Here is a 26,748-nt window from a genome sequence, read left to right on the forward strand (position 1 = left end):
TTATTAAAAAGTCAATCACAGAAAAATACTTGTGACAAGCCAGAGTACAAAGATGATGGCTGCTAGTTTCATTCTTAGTAATTTAAATTGTGCTCTCAGACTCTTGTCTAACCACAAACAAGGAGATCGTTAAGTATTCGGAAAAATGGTGAATTATTTGTGACAAGAAAAAATATAAACGTCACTGTCAGTTGTTTCACACACAGAAATTTCGTCTGTAGCAATTTCATCTTTCATTTTTTAAACATGCGGAAGCCACGAATTCGAAGATACTCATTACTGAGAAAGTGCACTCTTACTTGTGAATAACAATGAATATTGCCAATAAATATATAACTTTCATGAATAAGAAATTCTCGGAATGCATTACAAACACGAAGATAAAAAAAAATATTATACCCAGCCAGATGCGAAAGTACGACCTTTAGCACGACAGTTTCTTGCTTTAACCAGTTGGCCAAGACAACTAGTACATAATTAGCACTCTACTCCCGCCGATTTTAATAGAGAGAGTCGCAGGATGACTTCGTTGTCGAACAACGAGGGCGTAAGCCGTAAATGCATGAAAGCTTAGAAGATTTTCACTACCGGGCTTCACAAAATTCCTTTCCATTGTTACTTAAAAGTCGTAAACGCACTTCGATAATTAATAAGTAAACCGTTTGCGCGAAAAAGTACGCAAAATCATTAGTAATTTCAGTTAACACTCATGTCGTATACAGGGGGTAGGAAAATAAGGTAAACAGTGGTAGTAATGGGACAGTTGTGTTTGATGGTTAACAGCGCTGGTGAGGCACGTGTCGCGCTGAACTATGCGTGTTCAGTACTAACTAGGCATCAGTGCAAAAAAGGTTCAAATGTGTGTGAAATCTTATGGGACTTAACTGCTAAGGTCATCATTCCCTAAGCTTACACATTACTTAACCCAAATTATCCTAAGGACAAACACACACACCCATGCCCGAGGGAGGACTCGAACCTCCGCCGGGATCAGCCCCACAGTCCATGACTGCAGCGACCTAGACCGCTCGGCTAGCATCAGTGCAGGTTGGTTACGAGCAGTGCATACTTTATATTTGCATTCAGCGGTCGAGGTCGACGTGCAATGAAAGACCTAGCAGAGTTCCAAAGAGGGCAAATTGTGGGAAGCAGATTAACTGGAGCATCAGTAACCAAGACTACCAACTTATTGAATGTTTCAAGATCAACTGTTTCAACAGTCATGACAACCTACGCAAAACATGGAAATACATCATCATGTAAACATAATAGTGAGGGAAAATCAAATCTAACTGACAGAGATCGTCATACGCTAACACGAATTGTGCCAAAACAACAAAACAACACAAAACTACGGTGGCTAAAGTGCTCCGAGACCCCGTATCTATCGACGCTGTCAGCCGAGAACTCCATAAAGCGAATTTTCACGGACGAGCTGCTATATCGAAACCATTAACCAACGCTAAGAAGTGTAAGACGTAGTGTCAGGAGCAGAAACCCTGGTCGGCTGATCAGTGGAAACACGTCATATGGTTCCACTAGTCAACGTTTCCGTTATTTCCAACATCTGGCCGGGTTTACGTCTGGAGAATACCAAGAGAAGCCTACAGTCCTGATTGCTTCATTCGAACGTGATGGTGTGTGCAGCCATAACACGGTATTCTGCTGGTCCCATCATTACTCTCAAAGGCCGTGTTACAGCCAACGATTATGTGAACATTTTAGGTGATCACGTGAACTCCATAATTTAAATGTTGTTCCCCAACAATGATGCCATATTTCAGGACGATAATGTTTCACACACGCAGAACCATACAATCGTGGTATGAGGAGCATGCAACTGAACTGCAGCGTCATCCCTGGCCAGCACAGTCCATGCACTTGAACGTTATGGAACCCTTGTGGGCGGTATTGGAGCGCAGACTCCGGAGCAGTTTTCCGTCTCCCTCGTCACTACACCAGTCAGAAGAGGTTCTGACCGAAAAGTGGCATAACATTTCACTGGAGACGGTACAACTATATTATGGGCAAACGGGTCCAACCCCTTATAAATAAACCATTCCCAAGTAAGTACAGGTGTTCACATTATTTTGCCTGTGTCCTGTACGTAAGCAGAGTTGATCTCTTGAAACGTAACGATTATGTCATAATCGTCCATAGTAGAAACAACACAAACCATACTTCTACCAAAGGGAAACTGGCTATCATGAATTCACTTTCCACCAGAAGCGTCCTGGTGATTCTTCAGTAAAAGGTAATCACTAAATCCTAAACTAAAGCCCCTCAGTATTTCTGAAATAACAAATTCTAGGTGTAAACAAATCGAACCAAATGGGAGGCCATACCGAAACCTAACCACCTCTCAGTACAGTTGCCAGAAAATCGGCTTGCGTACCGATCGGTAATTGGTTTCATAAGCTTACAGAACAGCAGCTTTCACTAAAGAACCGAAAATGACGTCACTATCTAGGTGTAACTTACCGCACCGATCGGTATGAACGATACAGAATAGAGCCTCTGGTGATAGGACTCAGTCTCCCAAAGCTTTGGACAGGCGCAGCTGTGTCGCTTCAGACGTCATGGTGTGGGGAACCAGTAGATGTAACTTCTGATCATCGCCAGTAGCGAACGAGGTAACTTTCGGAGCACAAGGGTACGTCGCAAACATCCTACGTTAATATGTTTTATCTGTTATGCATTACTATCGTGGTGCCATTTTCATCAGAACAATGCTCCCCCACATGAGTCACGTTTCTCTATGAAGTGTCTGCGGGATTTTGAGGTACTCCCTTGACCAGGAGTAGCCTTAGATCCGTCTTCAATAGAGCATCTGTGGAACGAGCTCGAGCGTCAACGCCATCACACCGATGGTACCCAGAATATCGAGGAATAGAGGCAACAGTTCTGGACCACCTCCCCTCCGGATAGGATAGAATGGTTTTGTGACTCCCTTCGCAACGGAGTCAGTGCGTCCAACTAGGCGTAATTCGGATAAACAGGCTTAAACTGTTAAATTGTTTGTCAGTTTGATTCGGTTTTGTAATCACTGCAATAACATCATACACCTACTCAGCTCGTGACGTTTCATGGCGTTCCCTCCTCCAACTTTCTGTGCTTCACTTTCTTTCGTATTTTTCTCTCATTTTAGATTAAGGATATCTTTCTCCTTGGCGTCAAAGAGGTCACCTTCCAGTGGGAATCTGTTCTGCCACTCTTAACGGCTTTTTAACGAATTTTAAACTTCAGTATTACACAATATTCACCAACAATTAGTAATACAGCCTTTATGACAACGAATAAAAATAGATGGCATTTTATGGCAATGAGCGTAATCAATAAGAGAACGACAGAAGATGTCGCCTAAACGCGAGAGCACTCTTAACTGAGACGAAAGAAAGAAAACGACAATCCAAGTCGTCTTGTACCTCGTCCAGCCTGAAACAAAACGAGGGACTGGATAACTGTATCGGCATTATATACCTCCGTTTGCGCCGGAATATTTAAGTGGTTGTAGCTTGACAAGAGACAGTTTAATAGCCAGATAGCTGATTAAAAGTGGTGATAAAGAAATGGACGTTATACAATTTTTGAAAATTTCATAACTACATATTAGGATGTAATGTTGGGATGAAAACAGTGCACCAGAGAAAAAATGCTCCTATCGTAGCACAAAATGGGGAATATACTGTTGTTTGAATGACACAGAAAAGTAGAATACCAGCTGCCTCATTCTACCTTACTCAGCACCTTTACAAATATTCCCAAAATTTTTGGCATGCGAACATACTCGCACTCTTTTTAAGTCACCTCTCACTCAAACAAGTTCCCCTACCTCGCTCACACCCATTAGTCCATCGTTATAAGTCGCTCATACCACTCCACTACCATTTTCCCATCCTCACTCACTCATTCAGCCCAACTCATTGTCATCATTCCCTTGTCTCTCTCTGTCACTGACTCCTATCTCAGAGCCAAAGTCACCTTCCTTCTGTCCTAGTAACGGCTTTTTAACGAATTTTAAACTTCAATATTATACAATATTCGCCAACACTATCACTGTCTCTCTCCTGCTATCTTACTGCTACTATCTCATTCCTCCCCACTGCAGCCGTCTCTTCTCAATACAGCTATCTCCCTCTTTCTTCTTGTCATTCTCTTAGACTCTGGCTCTCGTTATCCCTGCCTCTCACGTTCTTCACCTTTCTCCTGCTCTTTGTTGCTCTCCCACTGGGACTATCTCCTTCACACTTGTCCTTGCACGCTTCTGTCGCTGAAACTATGTTCCACTGTCACTGTGTCTCTCTCTTTCTCTCACACTGGCATTGTCTTCTTCGTTCTTTCTATACCACAATCACTGTCTACTATCTTTCAGTATTTATTATTTATCCATCTCTTTCTCACATCCATTGTCTCCTTCTCTCTTAGCATAAAAAAACGCGAATATGTTCCCATGCCAAATTTTTGGAAAAATCTTTACAGGTGCTGAGGAAGGTAGAATAGGGCAGCTAGTACTCGACTTTTTAGTCGGAGTCTTTTAAACTGGAGGGTATTCTCGTTTTTTGTACTGCAATAAGAGCATTTTTCCTTTGGTTCCCTTCTTTTCCTTTCGACAGTAGGGCATATCACTCATATGAAAAGAACTTTATGGGTCAGTAAAGTTTTGATAATTTATTTACGTGAAACTAAAATAACGCAAAACTAATTTTACACCTCAGACCTGATTTCACGCGGACAAAAATTTTGCATGTTCTTAAGTACAACAACATGGGCTTCCTAGAAGCCATCTGATGACAGCGTAGACACTTCACAGGATATTCCTCCGTGGTACGTCGGTTTATAAACTACTTTTTCACCTCACACTGGAATTTACGTTGGTAGTTTATGTGTCCAAGAAGGGTAACTTCGAATGTCTGTAGCTCGGAAACGGAGAAAGATATCAAGAAAATTTTGAAGCATGTTCATGAACGGGAATCTCTGTATTATATCGTAAAAATTACTCTCATTTTCTGTCCTAGCCGTCTTGGAAACTGCGGTTCGGTTTTGGTGCCCAAAAGCCAAGTTTTTTCGGTTGTTTCTCGATAAAGAATAAAGAATTTTGAAAAATGAAAGATGGCACTTCTGGATATATTCCCAGAGAATACTTTGTTAAAATTTGAGCAATTTGCTGCCGTTATTTATTATTTACATTTCACTCACACCGGATTTCATGTTCTTCTTTTACGTGTATATGCAACGTAGTTTTGAACCTCCGAAACGGATAAAGATATCAAGGAAATTTTCAAGATTGTTTTAGGTCGGGATCATCGGAATATATAGTAATATTTTCAGGCATTTACTGGGCATAGCCATCTTGGAATCCGCGGCTCGGTTATAATACGAAAAAGGGTAAAGAAAACGCTTTTTCTGGAGTTCTCTAAGAAACTACCAATGAGCTAATAGTTGTGAACCTCTGTGTTTTAAAACGGATAAACATGTAAAGAAAATTTTTTAAGGATGTTCGAGACAGTGATCTTAGGAATATATCGTGATGTACTCAGGCACTTTCTGTGCGTAAGCGTCTTGGATTCCGCAGCTCGGTTGTAGTGCGAAAAATTGTAAAACTAAAAAGTTTTTTGGGGTTTTCTATGGTTTTCATAGTTCCCCATGAACTAATAGTGCCTATATAGGCCCCGCTTAAAGGTCTATCGCAGACCATATCAAATGCAAAAAGAACCAAACGTTTTGCTCAGTTTGCCTAGCGCGAAGTTTTCGAACATACAAGGTAGCGCATGCTGTTGCATCGGTACCGATTTCCAATTCTAGGTGCTTGATTAATCAACGCTGCCAGAAAGATGATGTGTATCGTTTCGACGTTCCGTTGCACTGTCTCGGGCAATGAAGAAATTAATTTATGTCAAAATGTATTCTTTAGTTAACCTTGGTAGATATCAGATAAACTAAGTAAAATATCTTAGGTACAACGTTCAGTTGAGCTATACTTAATCTCCTTCGTAATTGTCGGTTGCCACTGCTGCCGTCGTTTACATTTTACTGGAACAGCAGTATCACACCTTAGCAACAATAATATTCGCAGAACACTACATTTCAGGAGAATGCCATTTACATATCCACTAAAAAATATTTTACAAGCATTGAATAATAAAACGGCACCGTTTGCTACTTTCTGCGATCTATGTGAGGCATTTGACAGTGTGAATCAAAGTGTTCTACAAGACAAATAGAAGTTTTATGTGACTCATGGTATAGTCAATCAATGGATAATGTCATATCTAACCAAAAGATTGCAGAAAGTTTTACTTAGTAATTCAACCAATATAGTGCAGGGACGTAACTGTGACTAGAGATAAATTACGTTTAGGGTTCCCCAAGGCTCAAACTTAGGTCCATGATTGTTTCTCATATATGTAAACAATGCTCTGTCTAATATACAATAGTAGAATTAATTCTTTTCGTAGATGATATTACTTTTGCAATCAATCCATGCATACATGCAGAAACAGAAGAAATGGTACACAACCCTTTTATAAGTGTCATTGCTTGGCTTTCTCCAAATGGTCTCACCCTCAGTCTTAAGACGACACAATATATTCAGTTCTGCCACATCTAGGGTTGCAATATGAGTGACAAGTATAACACATGGTGAAAAAATAATAAATACAATGGAAACTTCAAAATTCCTGGATCCCATACTGAGGAAAATGTAAACTGGAAAAAGCAAATTTTGAAATTCTAAAACAACTTAGATCAGCCATATTTGCACTTAGAATCATTGCAAAGCTTGGAGAGAGACGAATCAGTAAGATGGCAAATTTTCATTCAATAATGTCATATGGAATAATATAATAGAGGTAACTCTTCTTTAAGATAGAAAGTCTCCATTGCTCAAAAACGTGCTGTAAGTCAAATATGTCATTGTAATGTGTAAATTGTGGTTGCTAGGAAGTAATAAATAAAAATAAAATGAAACAAATATAGAAAGCTTATAAATGTTCAACATTTTTTTTTTTTTTTTTTTTTTCATCAGTCTACTGACTGGTTTGATGCGGCCCACCACGAATTCCTTTCCTGTGCTAACCTCTTCATCTCAGAGTAGCACGTGCAACCTACGTCCTCAATTATTTGCTTGACGTATTCCAATCTCTGTCTACCTCTACAGTTTTTGCCCTCTACAGCTCCCTCTAGTACCTTGGAAGTCATTCCCTCATGTCTTAGCAGATGTCCTATCATCCTCTCCCTTCTCCTTCTCAGTGTTTTCCACATATTCCTTTCCTCTCCGATTCTGCGTAGAACCTCCTTATTCCTTATCAGTCCACCTAATTTTCAACATTCGTCTATAGCACCACATCTCAAATGCTTCGATTCTCTTCTGTTCCGGTTTTCCCATAGTCCATGTTTCACTACCATACAATGCTGTACTCCAGACGTACATGCTCAGAAATTTCTTCCTCAAATTAAGGCCGGTATTTGATATTAGTAGACTTCTCTTGGCCAGCAATGCCTTTTTTGCCATAGCGAGTCTGCTTTTGATGTCCTTGCTCCGTCCGTCATTGGTTATTTTAGTGCCTAGGTAGCAGAATTCCTTAACTTCTCTGACTTCGTGACCATCAATCCTGATGTTAAGTTTCTCGCTGTTCTCATTTCTACTACTTCTCATTACCTTCGTCTTTCTCCGATTTACTCTCAAACCATACTGTGTACTCATTAGACTGTTCATTCCGTTCAGCGGATCATTTTATTCTTCTTCTCTTTCACTCAGGATAGCAATGTCATCAGCGAATCGTATCATTGATATCCTTTCACCTTGTATTTTAATTCCACTCCTGAACCTTTCTTTTATTTCCATCATTGCTTCCTCGATGTACAGATTGAAGAGTAGGGGCGAAAAGCTACAGCCTTGTCTTACACCATTCTTAATACGAGCACTTCGTTCTTGATCGTGCACTCTTATTATTCCCTCTTGGTTGTTGTACATATTGTATATGACCCGTCTCTCTCCCTATAGCTTACCCCTACTTTTTTCAGAATCTCGAACAGCTTGCACCATTTCATATTGTCGAACGCTTTTTCCAGGTCGACAAATGCTATGAAAGTGTCTTGATTTTTCTTTAGCCTTGCTTCCATTATTAGCCGTAACGTCAGAATTGCCTCTCTCGTCCCTTTACTTTTCCTAAAACCAAACTGATCGTCACCTAGCGCATTCTCTATTTTCTTTTCCATTCTTCTGTATATTATTCTTGTAAGCAGCTTCGATGCATGAGCTGTTAAGCTGATTGTGCGATAATTCTCGCACTTGTCAGCTCTTGCCGTCTTCGGAATTGTGTGGATGATGCTTTTCCGAAAGTCAGATGTTATATCGCCAGACTCATATATTCTACACACCAACGTGAATAGTCGTTTTGTTGCCACTTCCCCCAATGATTTTAGAAATTCTGATGGAATGTTATCTATCCCTTCTGCCTTATTTGACCGTAAGTCCTCCAAAGCTCTTTTAAATTCTGATTCTAATACTGGATCCCCTAACTCTTCTAAATCGACTCCTGTTTCTTCTTCTATCACATCAGACAAATCTTTACCCTCATAGAGGCTTTCAATGTATTCTTTCCACCTATCTGCTCTCTCCTCTGCATTTAACAGTGGAATTCCCGTTGCACTCTTAATGTTACCACCGTTGCTTTTAATGTCACCACAGTTTGTTTTGACTTTCCTGTATGCTAAGTCTGTCCTTCCGACAATCATACCTTTTTCGATGTCTTCACATTTTTCCTGCAGCCATTTCGTCTTAGCTTCCCTGCACTTCCTATTTATTTCATTCCTCAGCGACTTGTATTTTTGTATTCCTGATTTTCCCAGAACATGTTTGTACTTCCTCCTTTCATCAATCAACTGAAGTATTTCTTCTGTTACCCATGGTTTCTTCGCAGCTACCTTCTTTGTACCTATGTTTTCCTTCCCAACTTCTGTGATGGCCTTTTTTAGAGATGTCCATTCCTCTTCAACTGTACTGCCTACTGCGCTATTCCTTATTGCTGTATCTATAACGTTAGAGAACTTCAAACGTATCTCGTCATTCCTTAGTACTTCCGTATCCCACTTCTTTGCGTATTGATTCTTCCTGACTAATGTCTTGAACTTCAGCCTACTCTTCATCACTACTATATTGTGATCTGAGTCTATATCTGCTCCTGGGTACGCCTTACAATCCAGTATCTGATTTCGGAATCTCTGTCTGACCATGATGTAATCTAATTGAAATATTCCCGTATCTCCCGGCCTTTTCCAAGTATGCCTCCTCCTCTTGTGATTCTTGAACAGGATATTCGCTATTACTAGCTGAAACTTGTTACAGAACTCAATTAGTCTTTCTCCTCTTTCATTCCTAGTCCCAAGCCCATATTCTCCCGTAACCTTTTCTTCTACTCCTTCCCCTACAACTGCATTCCAGTCGCCCATGACTATTAGATTTTCATCCCCCTTTACATACTGCATTACCCTTTCAATATCCTCATACACTTTCTCTATCTGTTCATATTCAGCTTGCGACGTCGGCATGTATACCTGAACTATCGTTGTCGGTGTTGGTCTGCTGTCGATTCTGATTAGAACAACCGGGTCACTGAACTGTTCACAGTAACACACCCTCTGCCCTACCTTCCTATTCATAACGAATCCTACACCTGTTATACCATTTTCTGCTGCTGTTGATATTACCCGATACTCATCTGACCAGAAATCCTTGTCTTCCTTCCACTTCACTTCAACATGTAGTCATATTAATAAATTATTTTGCGATGTGAATGTAAAATGATTCGTTCTATATCATTACGATTTATCGTAGAAAATGATCCATGGAACATGAAACTAACTAACTAACTTCACGACTGGCCTACCATAAGTCGAGACTATGAATTTTCTGTGAGTTTGCGTTTAGTGATTACGAAACCTATGCATGATTATTTGCGATAGAGGGAATATATTTTGATGTATGTATCATACTAACAAATCATTATTGTAACAGCACTGAACAATGAGACCCATCTTGTGCTACGTGTCCATAAAAAGAAACTACATAGTGCATCAGTGAATCATCCTGTGTTTAGTTAATAAAATTTTAAGATTTATTAACAGTGGAGACAAGTCCAGATTGGTAACAAATCTGGACTTGTTTCGGTTAGCGCTGAGGGTTGGGTTTGGTTGCTGAGTGAAAACAAAAGCCCTTTTACTGGCGTAATACAAGTTGACCCACATTCCGCCTCAAAATGAGTTTGCTGCATCTGCGCTTTCGTAGATCCAAAAGAACCTCGAAAAGTAACATAGTACAAGTTCCTCATCAAATTATTTTGTAAACTTACCTTTTCCTCTAATTCATCATTCACAGACCTTAGCCTGTAGTGAGAACAGAATTCTAAATTATCGTGGAAACTGATTCACATTTCTGATCTCATTTCACAGAATTGCAATATCTCCGTACGATGTGGCTTGGACCTACATTATTCGAAGAAACTCAAGAAACCAATGGTTGAAACGATGGTTCAGTTTTAAAGGGAAGGCTTCAATACGTTCTTTAACATTACGAAAAGCTCTGGAACAAAAAGTGGTTACATGAACAACTGATGTGAGGGCACGCATAGCTAGAACCTCGAACTGTTTCCTAAAGCCCTTGTTTCTGTTTCACACTTTCGTGTCTCGTAAGTATGTGTGAAATCTTATGGGACTTAACTGCTAACGTCATCAGTCCCTATGTCTCGTAAGTATATGAAGGCTACTAGGGACTAAAAATTATTGTGAAGTTAATAATCGTGTCTGTTTCAGCTGCCAAACTTGTGTAGCACAATAAAATGAGAATGTGATAAAACATCTTAAGATTCTAATTTAACATGAACAATATTCAGTTTCGTCGTCAAGTGTGGAAAGATGCAAGTGAAGAGCCTGAAATGGAAATACGAGTTCCGAAAATAATATGTTGCTAAACTGTTTCTCAGTTTAGGGGGAATCATATTTTACAGTTCTTAAAGACAGAGGCAAGCACAGTATTTTATTTCAGTGCTATAATACATGATATTATTGCACATGATATCTCAGGGATTAAAGCTCTGGAATCGTAAACGGGAGAAAACAAGTTCAAATAACCGTCCGTCCAACATACTTAAGTTTCCACAGTTCTCCCTAAATCTCTTCAAGAAATTGTCGGGATGTATCCTTTGAATCGAAGCTGTCGACGTCTTTCAGCCTATAAGCGAGCATATGCTCAATCAGTAATGATACAGTCACCAACGGAACGTTAATCACTAAACGTTATTATCTGAAATACCGTATTTGGTGCTGGTATGGAGCATACTGTTTGTAACACTCCACAACTACACTATGTGATGAAAAGTATCCGGACACTTGGCTGAAAATGATTTACAAGTTCGTGGCGCCCTCCACCGGTAATGCTGTAATTCAGTATGGTGTTGGCCCACCCTTAGCCTTGATGACAACTTTCACTCTTGCAGGCATACATTCAGTTAGGTGCTGGAAAGTTTGATAGGGAATGACAGCCCATTCTTCACGGAGTGCTGCACTGATGAGAGGTATCGATGTCGGTCGGTAGGGCCTGGCACGAAGTCGGCGTTCCAAAAATCCCAAAGTTGTTTTATAGGATTCAGGCCAGGACTCTGTGCAGGCCAGTCTATTACAGGGATGTTATTGTCGTGCAAACGCCATCCCCGAATTGCTCTTCAACAGTGGGAAGCAAGAAGGTGCTTAACACGTCAATTTAGGCCTGTGCTGTGACACTGCTACGCAAAACAACAAGGCGTGCAAGCCCTCTCCATGAAAAACACGACCACACCGTAACACCACTGCCTCCAAATTTTACTGTTGGCACTGCACACGCTGGCACATGACGTTCACCGGGCATTGGCTATACCCACAACCTGCCAGCGGATCGCCACATTGTGCACCGTCATTCGTCTCTTCACACAACGTTTTTCCACTGTTCAATCGTCCAATGTTCACGCTCCTTACAGCAAACGAGGCATCGTTTGGCATTTACCAGCGTGATGTGTGGCTTATGAGCAGCCGCTAGACCATAAAATCCAAGTTTTCTCACCTCCCGCCCAACTGTCATAGTACTTGCAGTGGATCCTGACGCAGTTTGTAATTCCTGTGTGATGGTTTGGATAGATGTCTGCCTACTACACATTACGCCGCTCTTCCACTGTCAGTGGTCTCTGTCAGTCAACAGACGAGATCAGCCTGTTGCTTTTGTGCTGCACGTGTCCTTTCACGTTTTCACTTAACTATCGCATCGGAAACGGTGTAACTAGGGATGTTTAAGAGAGTGGAAATCTCGCGTACAGACATATGACACAAGTGATACTCAATCAGGAACGCCCCATTCTGATCTCTCATGATGTCTAATGTCTGCAGAGGTCGCAGATATTGAGTACCTGGCAGTTGGCGGCAGCACAATGGACCTAATGTGACAAACGTATGTTTTTGGGGATGTCCGTATACTTTTGATCTCATAGAGTTTCAGTGTATTGAGATTGACGTGTTTTAACTGTAGACAGAATAGACCTCCTATAAGAGGGTTTTACCTGAAATCCATTGTACGTCCAAGAACCAAACTTCATCGTGCAGCTCTGCTCGTCGAAAGGGAAGTACTCGACATTGATCTCGCAGGAGGACTTGTAGATGGCGGGCGGCTTCCAGAACACCTCTCCCGTGGACCTCAGCGTCGCCTTCGTCATCAGGGTCACCTCGTAGTTGCCGTCGGCGCTGTAAAAGCACACCGAGTCTTAGGAAAATATAAATAAAAAATAAACTGAGTGTAATTCCTCTCTCTTGTCTTGCCACCATCGCGCCATATGGACTTTTCGATATTGTTTCCTCTCTCTTTCTCTCTCTCTTTTATTTATATTCAGTTACATGAAAAGAAAACTGAAATATAGGTCTTAATATGTACTTACTTACACACCTACGCCTCTGAGATGCCCCTGAAAAAAGTTTTGATAATGAAATTTGGAGTTAGTCATGAGCCTCCTATCCACATCTACAGATATTCTGCAAATCACATTTAAGTGCCTGACAGAGGGTTCTTCGAACCACCTTCACAATTCAATATTATTCCTATCTCGTATAGCGAGAAGAAAGAACGAAAACCTATATCTTTCCGTACGAGCTCTGATTTCCCTTATTTTATCATGGTGATCGTTTCTCCCTCTATAGATCGGTGTCAACAGAATAGTTCAATCGGAGGAGCAAATTGGTGATTGGAATTTCGTGAGAAGATCCCGTCGCAACGAAAAACGCCTTTGTTTTAATAATTTCCATCCCAAATCCTGTATCATTTCAGTGACACTCTCTCCCTATTATGCGATACTACAGAACGTGCTGCCCTTCTTTGAACTTTTTCGATGTACTCAGTCAGTCCTACCTGGTAAGAATCCCACACCGTGCAGCAGTATTCTAAAAGATTTGACTGATTTACCGTGTAACCGACGTTTAACGGATTCCTTTTAGCACTCATGTAGATTACCTCACACTTTTCATTATTTAGGGTCAACTGCCAATATGCTCACCATACAGATCATCATCATCATTTAAGACTGATTATGCCTTTCAGCGTTCAGTCTGGAGCATAGTCCCCCTATTAAAATTCCTTCATGATCCCCTATTCGTGCCTCTTCTGATGTTAAGCCTGTTACTTCAAAATCATTCTTAACTGAATCCAGATACCCTCTCCTTGGTCTACCCCGACTCCTCCTACCCTCTACTGCTGAACCCATGAGTCTCTTGGGTAACCTTGCTTCTCCCATGCGTGTAACATGACCCCACCATCTAAGCCTGTTCGCCCTGACTGCTACATCTATAGAGTTCATTCCCAGTTTTTCTTTGATTTCCTCATTATGGACACCCTCCTGCCATTGTTCCCATCTAATAGTACCTGCAATCATCCTAGTTACTTTCATATCCGTAACCTCAACCTGATTCCACCCAGCTTTCGCTCCCAAACAACAAAGTTGGTCGAAAGATTGAACGGTGAACAGATAACTTAGTCTTGGTACTGACTTCCTTCTTGCAGAAGAGAGTAGATCGTAGCTGAGCGCTCACTGCATTATCTTTGCTACACCTCGCTTCCAGTTCTTTCAATATGTTGCCGTCCGGCCCCGGTAGCTGAGTGGTCAGCGTGACGGAATGTCAATCCTAAGGTCCCGGGTTCGATTCCCGGCTGGGTCGGAGATTTTCTCCACTCAGGGACTGGGTGTTGTGTTGTCCTAATCATCATCATTTCATCCCCATCGCCTATGTGGCGTCAACTCGAAAGACCTGCACCAGGCGAACGGTCTACCCGGCGGGAGGCCATAGCCACACGACATTTCACAATGTTGCCATCCTGTGAGAATGTGCATCCTAAGTACTTGAAACCGTCCACCTGTTCTAATTTTATTGCTCCTATTTGGCACTCAATCCGTTTATATCTCTTTCCCACTGACATTACTTTCGTTTTGGAGATGCTAATCTTCATATCATAGTCTTTACATTTCTGATCTAGCTCTGAAATATTACTTTGCAAACTTTCAATCGAATCTGCCATCACAACTTAAGTCATCCGCATATGCGAGACTGCTTATTTTGTGTTCACATATCTTGATCTCACCCAGCCAGTCTATTGTTTTCAACATATGATCCATAAATAATATGAACAACAGTGGAGACAGGTTGCAGCCTTGTCTTACCCCTGAAGCTACTTTTAACTATGAACTCAATTTACCGTCAACTCTAAATGACGCCTGACTACCTATGTAAAGACCTTTAATTGCTTGCAAAAGTTTGCCTCCTATTCGATAATCTCGTAGAACAGACAATAACTTCCTCCTAGGAACCCGGTCATATGCCCTTTCTATAAAGCGTAGATACAATTCCCTGTTCCACTCGTAACACTTCTCCATTATTTGCCGTAAGCTAAAGATCTGGTCCTGACAACCTCTAAGAGGCCTAAACCCGCTCTGAGTTTCATCCAGTTTGTCCTCAACTAATACTAGCACTTTCCTTTCAACAATACCTGAGAAGATTTTACCCACAGCGCTGGTTAAAGACATACCTCTGTAGTTGTTAAAATCTTTTCTGTTTCTATGTTTAAAGATTGGTGTGATTACTGCTTTCGTCCAGTCTGATGGAACCTGTTCCGACTCCCACGCCATTTCAGTTATTCTGTGTAGTCATTTAAGACCTGACATTCCACTGCATTTGATGAGTTCCGACTTAATTTCATCCACCCCAGCCGCTTTATTGCACTGCAATCTATTGACCATTTTCTCCACTTCCTCAAATGTGATCCTATTTCCATCATCATTCCTATCCCATTGTACATCGAAATCTGACACATTACTGATCGTATTTTCACCTACATTGAGCAACTCTTCAAAATATTCCCTCCATCTGCCCAAGGCATCAACAGATTTCATCAGCAGTTTTCCTGACCTGTCCAAAATACTTGTCATTTCCTTCTTACCTCCCTTTCGAAGACTGCTAATTACACTCCAGAATGGTTTTCCAGCAGCTTGATATACAGATATTTTTTTTCTAAATCTTTTGGAATTTGTTTTGATCTTCTGATGACTTTATTAGTCGATAAACGACAACGTCATCTGCAAACAACCTAAGACGGCTGCTCAGATGTCTCCCAATTCGTTTATGTAGATAGGAACACCAAAGGGCCTATAGAACTACGTTGGAGGACGCATATGTAACACTCGTGCAGAAACAGACCAATAACAACTGGCATCACGCCCTATAAACAACTATTTCCTAGCTTTCTATCAGTGATTCGCATGATATCTTAGTCTATGATATAATGAGAAATATCAGTGCAATATACATTTTAATTGTTCGGAAGATACAGTGAACATGTAATATCACGATTTAATGTAACATATAAGATCTTTGGTGAGGGTACTTTTCAGAGTTCCACGTGAAACATGTTTGCCGAAAAATGTAGTATAATGCATTAATGCTACTAAAAAGTCTGCCTTGGGCACCTCTGTAACAAATGCATTCATACGAAGATGTAACAACATTAACAATTTCGCTTTATTGATTATAGCTGGAGAAACAATATCTATGACGTCTAGTTTTACTATTTTTAGTCAATATACAATACGTGTGATCACTTAAAAGGTAAAAGTTCTGTGATAAACTTTTCATTACCATCTATATCTCGTCGCAAGGCTAAAGATAGAACTGATCGCCCACTGTCATTGGACACATTCAGAAATGTGTTGCAGAAAGTTACAGATAAGAATTTATTGACGAAGTGAAGTTGATAAAGCAGTAGAGTCGTTCATTGCCACACAATTAAGATTCGTAACCAGTTCACCCGTCTGCTGTATCTACTCCTATTTAAGAAATGAATGACATGAAAAATCAGACGCACTTACTTATTATAGAGCACGATATCGGGCAGCCATATGTGTTCGGATGGCACATACAGCATCTCGACTCCGCCATATTCTTCCGGATTCCACCGCAGTTTGTAATCAACCCATTTCTGGTGACAAATACATGGTGCGTAGTTACAAGATTCGAAATGAGAAGAAATCACTCGTAAACGTATACGTCTTTCCCATTTTTAGAAGTGAAATCATTTATATGTTCTGCCATTAAACTTTGAAGTACAAGAAAAATCATACAAGACTAAAATTGGATAGTTGATATTATGAAACAGGACTTGTTTCTGCAAATAAATATTATTCAAAAAAATTGATTGGAAAGGTTTAGGTCAACAGTAACCGTCATCAGACTTACCTGCTCCACCCAGACATTTGTTGTCATTACTTGATTCTTCAGATTCTAGAAGGAACAAAAAGAACGGTGTCTTACTTTAATATATTTTAATTCCACATTATGAAACACATTTTTGTACAATTTAAGACTGTATTTTCATGAATGTATTGCCACGTACGCTTAATTTACTACTACTGTCAAATGCTTGCTCTGCAGACCTGAAACGTACTTACTTAACTATGGGCTTAACGTGGATAAGGTGGAAACGCGTGCGGAACAGTCGCCATGCAGCAACATGTGTCTACATACCGCACCAGCGAACTTTTTTTTTCTTTTAGAAGAAACTGACAGCATTACTCGGACGGTATTATGGAGGATAATGCAGGAGTGATTGAAGCATGTTATACAGATACAAGCTGCCAAGTATGGTTTGGAAACAAAATGTCAGAGCCTTTCGCAGTTCAATATGGTTTGAGACAAGAAGATCCTTTGTCCACAATGGTGTTCAACATTGCACTGGAAAAGGTACGACGTGAAGTTGGTAATGACAGGGAGATGGATATGATTGGAATTGACACAATCTTGGCCTTTCCCGATGATGTGGTGATTATGGGAGACTCAATCAGATAGTGTCTAACACCACTAGGTTCATGAAAGATGCAAGCAAAGTGGGATTAGTTGTCAAAGACGAGAAAACCAAATATATGATCATCTCACGCCGACAGGATTTCCCTACCACTGCCAATATACACTACTGGAAATTGAAATAAGAACACCGTGAATTCATTGTCCCAGGAAGGGGAAACTTTATTGACACATTCCTGGGGTCAGATACATCACATGATCACACTGACAGAACCACAGGCACATAGACACAGGCAACAGAGCATGCACAATGTCGGCACTAGTACAGTGTATATCCACCTTTCGCAGCAATGCAGGCTGCTATTCTCCCATGGAGACGATCGTAGAGATGCTGGATGTAGTCCTGTGGAACGGTTTGCCATGCCATTTCCATCTGGCGCCTCAGTTGGACCAGCGTTCGTGCTGGACGTGCAGACCGCGTGAGACGACGCTTCATCCAGTCCCAAACATGCTCAATGGGGGACAGATCCGGAGATCTTGCTGGCCAGGGTAGTTGACTTACACCTTCTAGAGCACGTTGGGTGGCACGGGATACATGCGGACGTGCATTGTCCTGTTGGAACAGCAAGTTCCCTTGCCGGTCTAGGAATGGTAGAACGATGGGTTCGATGACGGTTTGGATGTACCGTGCACTATTCAGTGTCCCCTCGACGATCACCAGTGGTGTACGGCCAGTGTAGGAGATCGCTCCCCACACCATGATGCCGGGTGTTGGCCCTGTGTGCCTCGGTCGTATGCAGTCCTGATTGTGGCGCTCACCTGCACGGCACCAAACACGCATACGACCATCATTGGCACCAAGGCAGAAGCGACTCTCATCGCTGAAGACGACACGTCTCCATTCGTCCCTCCATTCACGCCTGTCGCGACACCACTGGAGGCGGGCTGCACGATGTTTGGGCGTGAGCGGAAGACGGCCTAACGGTGTGCGGGACCGTAGCCCAGCTTCATGGAGACGGTTGCGAATGGTCCTCACCGATACCCCAGGAGCAACAGTGTCCCTAATTTGCTGGGAAGTGGCGGTGCGGTCCCCTACGGCACTGCGTGGGATCCTACGGTCTTGGCGTGCATCCGTGCGTCGCTGCGGTCCGGTCCCAGGTCGACGGGCACGTGCACCTTCCGCCGACCACTGGCGACAACATCGATGTACTGTGGAGACCTCACGCCCCACGTGTTGAGCAATTCGGCGGTACGTCCACCAGGCCTCCCGCATGCCCACTATACGCCCTCGCTCAAAGTCCGTCAACTGCACATACGGTTCACGTGCACGCTGTCGCGGCATGCTACCAGTGTTAAAGACTGCGATGGAGCTCCGTATGCCACGGCAAACTGGCTGACACTGACGGCGGCGGTGCACAAATGCTGCGCAACTAGCGCCATTCGACGGCCAACACCGCGGGTCCTGGTGTGTCCGCTGTGCCGTGCGTGTGATCATTGCTTGTACAGCCCTCTCGCAGTGTCCGGAGCAAGTATGGTGGGTCTGACACACTGGTGTCAATGTGTTCTTTTTTCCATTTCCAGGAGTGTAGATGGACACAATTTTGAACGAGGAGAAAAAATTAAGTACCTGGGATTGATTCCATCTAATAAAAGCGAGAATAGTCAATGCCAATCGAGCCTTCTTTAGTCTCAATAACTTATTCAAGTCACGCTTGGCCTCACAAAACAGCAAGATCAAACTTTACATGGCACTGGTAAAACCGATTCTGTTATATGGCTCCGAGACATGGGCGACTTCACAAACACTTGAAGAGAGAATTTGAAAGGAAAATGCTCAGAAAGATCTATGGGCCTACATTCAACAGAGAAAATGGAAGATGAGAAAGGAGGCAAAAAGAGGACGTTTTGGGAAAGCTGACGCTAGGGCCATCAGGGGACGACGACTCCAGTGGTTGGGACATATCTTAAGGGCTGGAGAATCTATCCCCAAACGAGTGTTCAATTGCCAGGTGATTGGAAGGCGCCGAAGAGGTCGCCCAAGGACTAGGTGGAAAGATAGGGTCATGAGGACGTTGCAGAAGATAGAACCAACATCATCCCTGGAAGATGCAATGGACAGAAAAGTGGAACAACAGCTGCCGGAAATACCTGCCACTGTGATCAGGACAATGCTCTTTGCTGTGTCACTGATCGTGTTATTGATCTTTGTATAGTGTATTATTCTGGATTGTAATATTTCTTCTGCTTTCTGTCACGGGCCTTTATGGCCTGTCATGTACAATAAATGATGATGATTATGATGATGAAGATGATGATGAAACTGTTAAAGCTGTATTACAAAATAGTCCCTCCTTGTTCTCTGTTCATCAGTCGTTCCCAACACAAAAATGAATTGATGTTTTTTTTTAATTATTTTGCCTAGTTTGCAGTTTTTGAATTGGCGCTGAGACATATTACTTTATTCCGTGGACTATATTTAGTGTTCAAATAGTATAAAGGAGGTGTCCGTATGAGGCGTAGCGCCGTATACCGATCCTGCCTTGGAGGTGGTTAAGTGGGAGATGTGTCTCAGAGGTGTATAGTGACAGATGGTGACGCGAGACTGGACGCGCACGTAGTTTATGTATCAGCCGACAGAGGACAATATTGAATAGGGAACTGATTTAGTTTCGATTGTGCCCACTAGAGTGCACTAAAGTAATAGAATGTTTTCCGTAAACTGTTCTAGTATTTTCATAAAATGTTATTATGTCTTTTTGTGTAGGTAAAATGTTATAAATGTGTTTTAGGAGTATGAATGATGCGTGAGTGTGGTTTAAGGTTAGTATGAAGAAAATTTTTTAACGAGTTATGTAGTGGGATTTAGTGTGGGAACATTTCGAAGAAGGACGGATGTGGACAAAGGGGATTTTTGTAGAATATATTTGTAAAGGAAGTTTATGGTAAAGGGAAAGTTAATTCAGGTATAAATAACAATAGTAAATCACTTTATGCATAAACAAAACTTCAGCATATTAGATAATTACGTCGGTAAAAAGTGCAGTCGTTAGGTTTACTATTTTGCGATTGGTTATTGATGTAAAGCGCGGACTGACGCGGGAGAAGGTTGTTTTGCTGTTGGCTGTTGAGTAAACTGACCAATGGTAAAGCAATATTATTCGCGCGCCTTTCTCTGCTGGTAGAGAAGACTTTGAGTATTCTAGAGAAGAGTCGGATCCTAGCCATGAAACAGTTTGGACGTGTGTAGTAGTAGTTCCGATGGAAATGATAAGTTGCCGGATCTAGAAGTGTTTCATACATCAAAAGTGTTGTAAAGTGACGGCATAATTATTCAGATGTGTGTGTAGAAATTTTGGAATTTTTAAGCGAATTTTGTGACGAGAAAAGACACAAATTCCGCGTGGCGTATTGAGCAGGTCGGTGGCTAAAAATTGTGACTGCATTAGGTACCAACAGACTTAATATTTGGCGAGCATTCTCATCCAAAAAAATACGTATTTTTGCAGCTATTTTCGGGAAATGCAACACCATAAACTTGCTAACGTGAGTGAAAGGGATTGTGAGTGCCTGTGTTAAGACTAGCACGGGCTTGGCAGTGATACTTGCCCACCTAAGTTTCAGAATATATTAATTAAGGACAAAATTTCCAACCTTTCATTTCGTGTGAAGACTTTCTCCCGAAACATAGACTAGTGACTTTAATTGCAGCCTGGTTCACGTCGAAATACAGTAGGTTTCGCTCGGCTTTCCTACTGATGATCTGCTGAGACAATGTTCACAGGCAGGTGCAGGTTCGTCGTAAAGGGACGGAAAGAACCGCGCCGCCGCACGTAGCGACTGGTGTGGTAAATTTAGTATGTGTGTCACTGCCAAGGAGCATAGCTCGATGAAACTTGGACGATAAGTAGAAAGAACTGCTATAGTATAGCACAGAAGTTAACGCACTGAGACCGAAACAATGACGCTTTTATTCAAAACACAATAATTACGCTGAAGTCACCACGAATCGTGATGGACTCGTGGACATAACAAACGGCGGGGCATGGTTGTTAAGTGGGTATGCATTCACAACGGCCGGCAGTGCGTACACTGCAACGCGCTCCTATGCTGGCCGGATAGTTGGTAAGGAGTAGTTGTGGTGGAGGCTTCCATTCCCCCGCCAGTGCGGCTGGATGGTTGTGCACGTAGTCGCGCTGCAACACCACGCACGCCTCTCTAGCGCAACGGAATTTATGTTGCGGAAAAGGGAGGCCACTCCATTCGCCGAATGTCTTCTCGTTCCAAAAACTCCTACGCATGCGATATTTGATGCGGTCACGCTTTGTTACCGGTAAAAATGGAGTCATGGCCAACGTAACTGTGCCGCTGTGCTCCTCGGCCATGTGTGTCATTTCAGGGGTGACTTCGTTCTTATTTACGACAATTCGCGACCAATATCGAACTGCGCAATGGGAGGAGCTCTTCGAACGAGAAGATATTTGGCAAATGGACTGGCCCGCCGGGTTCCCCGACTTAAATCCCACCGACCACTTGTGGTATACGTTGGGGATACACATCGCAGCACGTCCACGGGCATCAAATACGGGGTGTTCAGAAAGTCTCTCCGCATTGCCGTATGATTGCTAGCCGCGCGTGCCGTATGTCACAGTGAATATACCGAAATGAAACTCAGTGAAATACAGGTTATTAATGTACTGAATATACATTTTTACTTACAAATGTTCACATTAAATGTTGTTAAAGTCCCCCCCCCCCTGTTTTTGAACACACAATTCAATTAATCTAATCATGTTTCTAAACACAAGCTGTAACATTTCTTCTGTAACAGAAGCAGTGAAGGTGGATATTCCAGTTTTCAGTTCATCCATGGATTTTGGACGGTTTTTATAGACAGTTGCTTTCGCTGCAACCCAGAAGAAAAAGTCAGGTGGTTTTCGGTCAGGCGATCGTGGAGGCCAAAGTCCCTACGAAAATATGTGATCACCAAAAACATCAGCAAACAGTGACATTGAAACGTGAGCTGCATGCGCGATTGCACCAGCTTGTTGAAAATAACCGTTCAGTATTTCACTTAACACAAGTTCTCCTATGAATGGGTACAGGATATCACTACAGCCTTTGCTTCGTTGAAAAATATGGGACCCACAATCCGACGTCTAGAAATTTCAATCCAAACTCCTACTTTCACAGAATAGTAAAGTGGTTCCTCATGAATACACAATGGATTTGCAGTACTCCACGCCGGCCGCGGTGGTCTAGCGGTTCTAGGCGCTCATTCCGGAACCGTGCGACTGCTACGGTCACAGGTTCGAATCCTGCCTCGGGCATGGATGTGTGTGATGTCCTTAGGTTAGTTACGTTTAAGTAGTTCTAAGTTCTAGGGGACTGATGACCACAGATGTTAAGTCCCATAGTGCTCAGAGCCATTTGAACCTTTTTTTTTTTTTTTTTTTTTTTTTGCAGTACTCCACATACGAGAATTTTGCGAGTTCGTGTACCCGGATAAATGAAACCACACCTCATCAGTGAAAAACGTTTTATTAAGAATATCCCTTCCATTTTGTTAAACGAAAGTTTTGAACCATTGACAATAATGCAGTCTCTTGACATGATCAGTATTTTTCAGTTCTTGCACGACTGTCTAATATTTTCCTTACAGCTGTGTGGGCCGTTCCGACACTAACATCGATTTCCCGAGCGGGTTTTCTTACTGACTTGTTCGGACTCATGGACACTTTATTGGAAATATCGAGTAGTTCATCCTCAGACAAAACGCTAGGACGACCACTTCTCGGTGCATCTGTCACTGAACCCGTACTTCGAAATTTGTTAATCAAATATCGCACAGTATTGCGATGTGGGAGTTTTGTCTCTGGGAAAACTGAATTAAATGTTTGACGGACTGAAACTGTGTATTTACCCCCAGCTTTGAACACTTGTTCGACTAAAACCACACGTTCTTCAATGTTTAGCATTTTGACAGTGACAAAAACGAAACAAACGAACAAAGGAACTAGACATAAACGTTCACGTCAACACGTAACGACACACACCAACGATACAACCGACGCTGGCTGAGATAAACGAAACAGTGGAATGTTGGGAGAGTCCACTTGAAGGGAAGTAACCCAGGCAGGCGAACAATCATACGGCACGCGCGGCTAACAATCATACGGCACTGCGGAGAGACTTTTGAACACCCCGTACTATCCGGAAGTGGTCAAACGCGCTAGTGGAGGAATGGAGCGCTCTACCAAGAGAGTTCCTTACCAACAATTTTGCCAGCATGCCAGCACGTTGCATACCATGCACTGCCGCCCGTTGTGAATACATGCCCAATTAAAAATTACGTGGTGGTGGTGGTTAGTGTTTAACGTCTCGTCGACAACGAGGTCATTAGAGACGGAGCGCATGCTCGGGTTAGGGAAGGATTGGGAAGGAAATCGGCCGTGCCCTTTCAAAGGAACCATCCCGGCATTTGCCTGAAACGATTTAGGGAAATCACGGAAAACCTAAATCAGGATGGCCGGAGACGGGATTGAACCGTCGTCCTCCCGAATGCGAGTCCAGTGTGCTAACCACTGCGCCACCTCGCTCGGTTAAAAATTACGTCCTGACGTTTGTAACAACCAGGGTACCATCACGAATCGCGGTGGCTTTAGTGTAGCTACTACTGTTTTTTAATAAAAGTGTCATTTCTGTTTGACTCACTGCGTATTTCTTCCAGTTACCTTATCTACTATGCTGTAGCAGTTCTTTCCATGTATGATCCAAGTTTCATCGAGTAACGTTACTTAGCTGTCATACATCCCGCGACAGTCACTTTAGTCCCTAGGTTTTGCTCCCCAGTGTATTTACTGCAGTGAGGTGCTAATCTAGAGATCTAATTATGACTTTCCTACTGGTACCATAACTTTCCCAGGGAATTTTTAACAAAGCTCCTTAATGCAGTACTTCGCCTGAACTGCATTCTAAGTCCAAACTCCTGGTCTGATGATATTTATCACTGTAGATTGGTGGCTATCAAATAGGTCTTAAATAAAATGCTCCTCCTCTTAAGAAAGGAATAGCCACAAGTTCAGCGATGTGCTGGAGTCTTCCACTACATACTTTCTTTAATTCAGCATTCGGCTTCCGAGATGAGGTTGTTTTTTTCTCTGGAATAGTTGTAACCTATCCCCGATGTTATTCAATTTGTATATTGAGCAAGCAATAAAGGAAAAAAGTTCGGAGTACGTATTAAAATCCATGGAGAAGAAATAAAAACTTTGAGGTTCGCCGATGACATTGTAATTCTGTCAGAGACAGGACATGGAAGAGCAGTTGAACGGAATGGACAGTGTCTTGAAAGGAGGGTATAAGATGAACCTCAACAAAAGCAAAACGAGGATAACGGAATGTAGTCGAATTAAGTCGGGTGATGTTGAGGGTATTAGATTAGGAAATGAGACACTTAAAGTAGTAAAGGAGTTTTGCTATTTGGGGAGCAAAATAACTGATGATGGTCGAAGTAGAGAGGATATAAAATGTAGACTGGCAATGGCAAGGAAAGCGTTTCTGGAGAAGAAAAATTTGTCAACATCAAGTATAGATTTAAATGTCAGGAAGTCGTTTTTGAAAGTATTTGTATGGAGTGTAGCCATTTATGGAAGTGAAACGTGAACAATAAAGAGTTTAGACAAAAACAGAATAGAAGCTTTCGAAATGTGGTGCTACAGAAGAATGCTGAAGATTAGATGGGTAGATCACATAACTAATGAGGAGGTATTGAGTAGAATTGGGGAGAAGAGGAGCTTGTGGCACAACTTGACTAGAAGAATGGATCGGTTGGTAGGACGTGTTCTGAGACATCGAGGGATCACCAATTTAGTATTGGAGGGCAGTGTGGAGGGTAAAAATCGTAGAGGGAGACAAAGAGATGAATACACTAAGCAGATTCAGAAGGATGTAGGCTGCAGTAGGTACTAGGAGATGAAGAAGCTTGGACAGGATAGAGTAGCGTGGAAAGCTGCATCAAACCAGTCTCAGGACTGAAGACCACAACAACAACATAGTTAGGAACTCTGTTAAGTACCGGGTGGCAGTTACAGATACGACAGATATTGAGGAAACTCATTCCGGGAGCTAACGATACATGGAAACAGGAACTCTAGATATCACTACCGGATTTATTGGTCTGTTGTATGTTTAATCCGTTCCATCGCGGTGAGTTCAACGAATGTCAAAGAACTTAAGCAGACGACAACTGCAGCACATCAGTGTCATTCTCGAAAGCACGGAAATTACTCAATCATCTTTTATTATTCGAAGAGAAAGGGTTTACCTCTGTATTTATGTTTGTGTGGTACGAAAATTTAAGAACATCATTTACATCATCATAAACGGAAGAAAGCCAAATGATTAAGGGTTAAGAGCTGTTATACTCTTTGCTTTTGTTATTAGAACAAAATTAAAAGATATCACGCCATTAAAACACATGAACATAATAATCTAGAAAAGATCTGTCGATTAGATAACGAGTAAGGTGAATGTACGGCGAGAATATGATTACCTGATTATACTCACGGTGTCATTCCGTGCCGTAGTTCTTCGGAAAGCCCATCTGCTATAGAAAATTTCTGAAAACACGCTTGTGAACAGAGTCAAACTCAAAGCAAAACTGTTGTTTCGTATTTCTTAAGGCTGTAAATACATCAATAAGGGTTTGCATTGATTTTATGTGTAAGTTTTACAGCATATCAGCAAAGTGGAGTCAGCAAATAAAGCGTCAGCCGACTAGCTACATTAATACAGTTTCAACACTTCACCTATAGAGAAGTACTTTATATGATTTGAGGAACATAAAGGAAACCACAAATCACATTACAGAATAAATATTAAGTTAACCACTCTCATAAAGAAATAGAGAATGAGTTATTATGCATCTGTACAGAAAACAGAAGCAGCATGTTAAAGATAACGATGAGCAAAAAGGAAAGTAGTTGATATAATTATAAAGACAGGTTGTTGGCATGTAACATTAATAATTAAGTTGCACTGTATCGTATTAAATGTTCAGTTCTCTTGGTTTAAGTGAAAAGATGTGATATATGAACTGCAATCTTGGAATAGTCTCTAACTATTGTCGTCGTACGTTAACAGAAGCTTGAGTGGTAGAAGATGTTGAACATTCTTCATAAAAATAACGTAACTAAAAATTAATACAGTATATGGACATTTTACAAATATTAATATCATCATCTATATATTTTTATTTATTTATTTATTTATTTATTTATTTTTTGCAAGAGAAGTGCCATTCCAACTGCAAAGACAGGGGAGTTCATTTTCCTTAAGTGTCTGTCACAGCAACAAAACGTAACATTCTTGGTAATTTCGCTAACAGATGACAGA

General features: G+C 41.7%; 1 protein-coding gene across 1 annotated transcript in view; it reads right to left on the reverse strand.

Moving 5' to 3' along the window:
* Nucleotides 1-26,748, reverse strand: part of LOC126199087 (acetylcholine receptor subunit beta-like 2) — a 298,793-nt gene that overhangs the window by 221,891 nt on the left and 50,154 nt on the right. Inside the window, exons 3-5 of the mRNA XM_049935834.1 lie at nucleotides 16,792-16,836; nucleotides 16,425-16,534; nucleotides 12,582-12,762 (exon numbers count right to left, since the gene is read on the reverse strand). Of these exons, the coding sequence (XP_049791791.1) occupies nucleotides 12,582-12,762; nucleotides 16,425-16,534; nucleotides 16,792-16,836 (336 nt within the window). The remainder of the gene's footprint in view (nucleotides 1-12,581; nucleotides 12,763-16,424; nucleotides 16,535-16,791; nucleotides 16,837-26,748) is intronic.

This window comes from Schistocerca nitens, chromosome 8 (assembly GCF_023898315.1).
Source record: "Schistocerca nitens isolate TAMUIC-IGC-003100 chromosome 8, iqSchNite1.1, whole genome shotgun sequence".
Lineage (NCBI taxonomy): Eukaryota > Metazoa > Arthropoda > Insecta > Orthoptera > Acrididae > Schistocerca > Schistocerca nitens.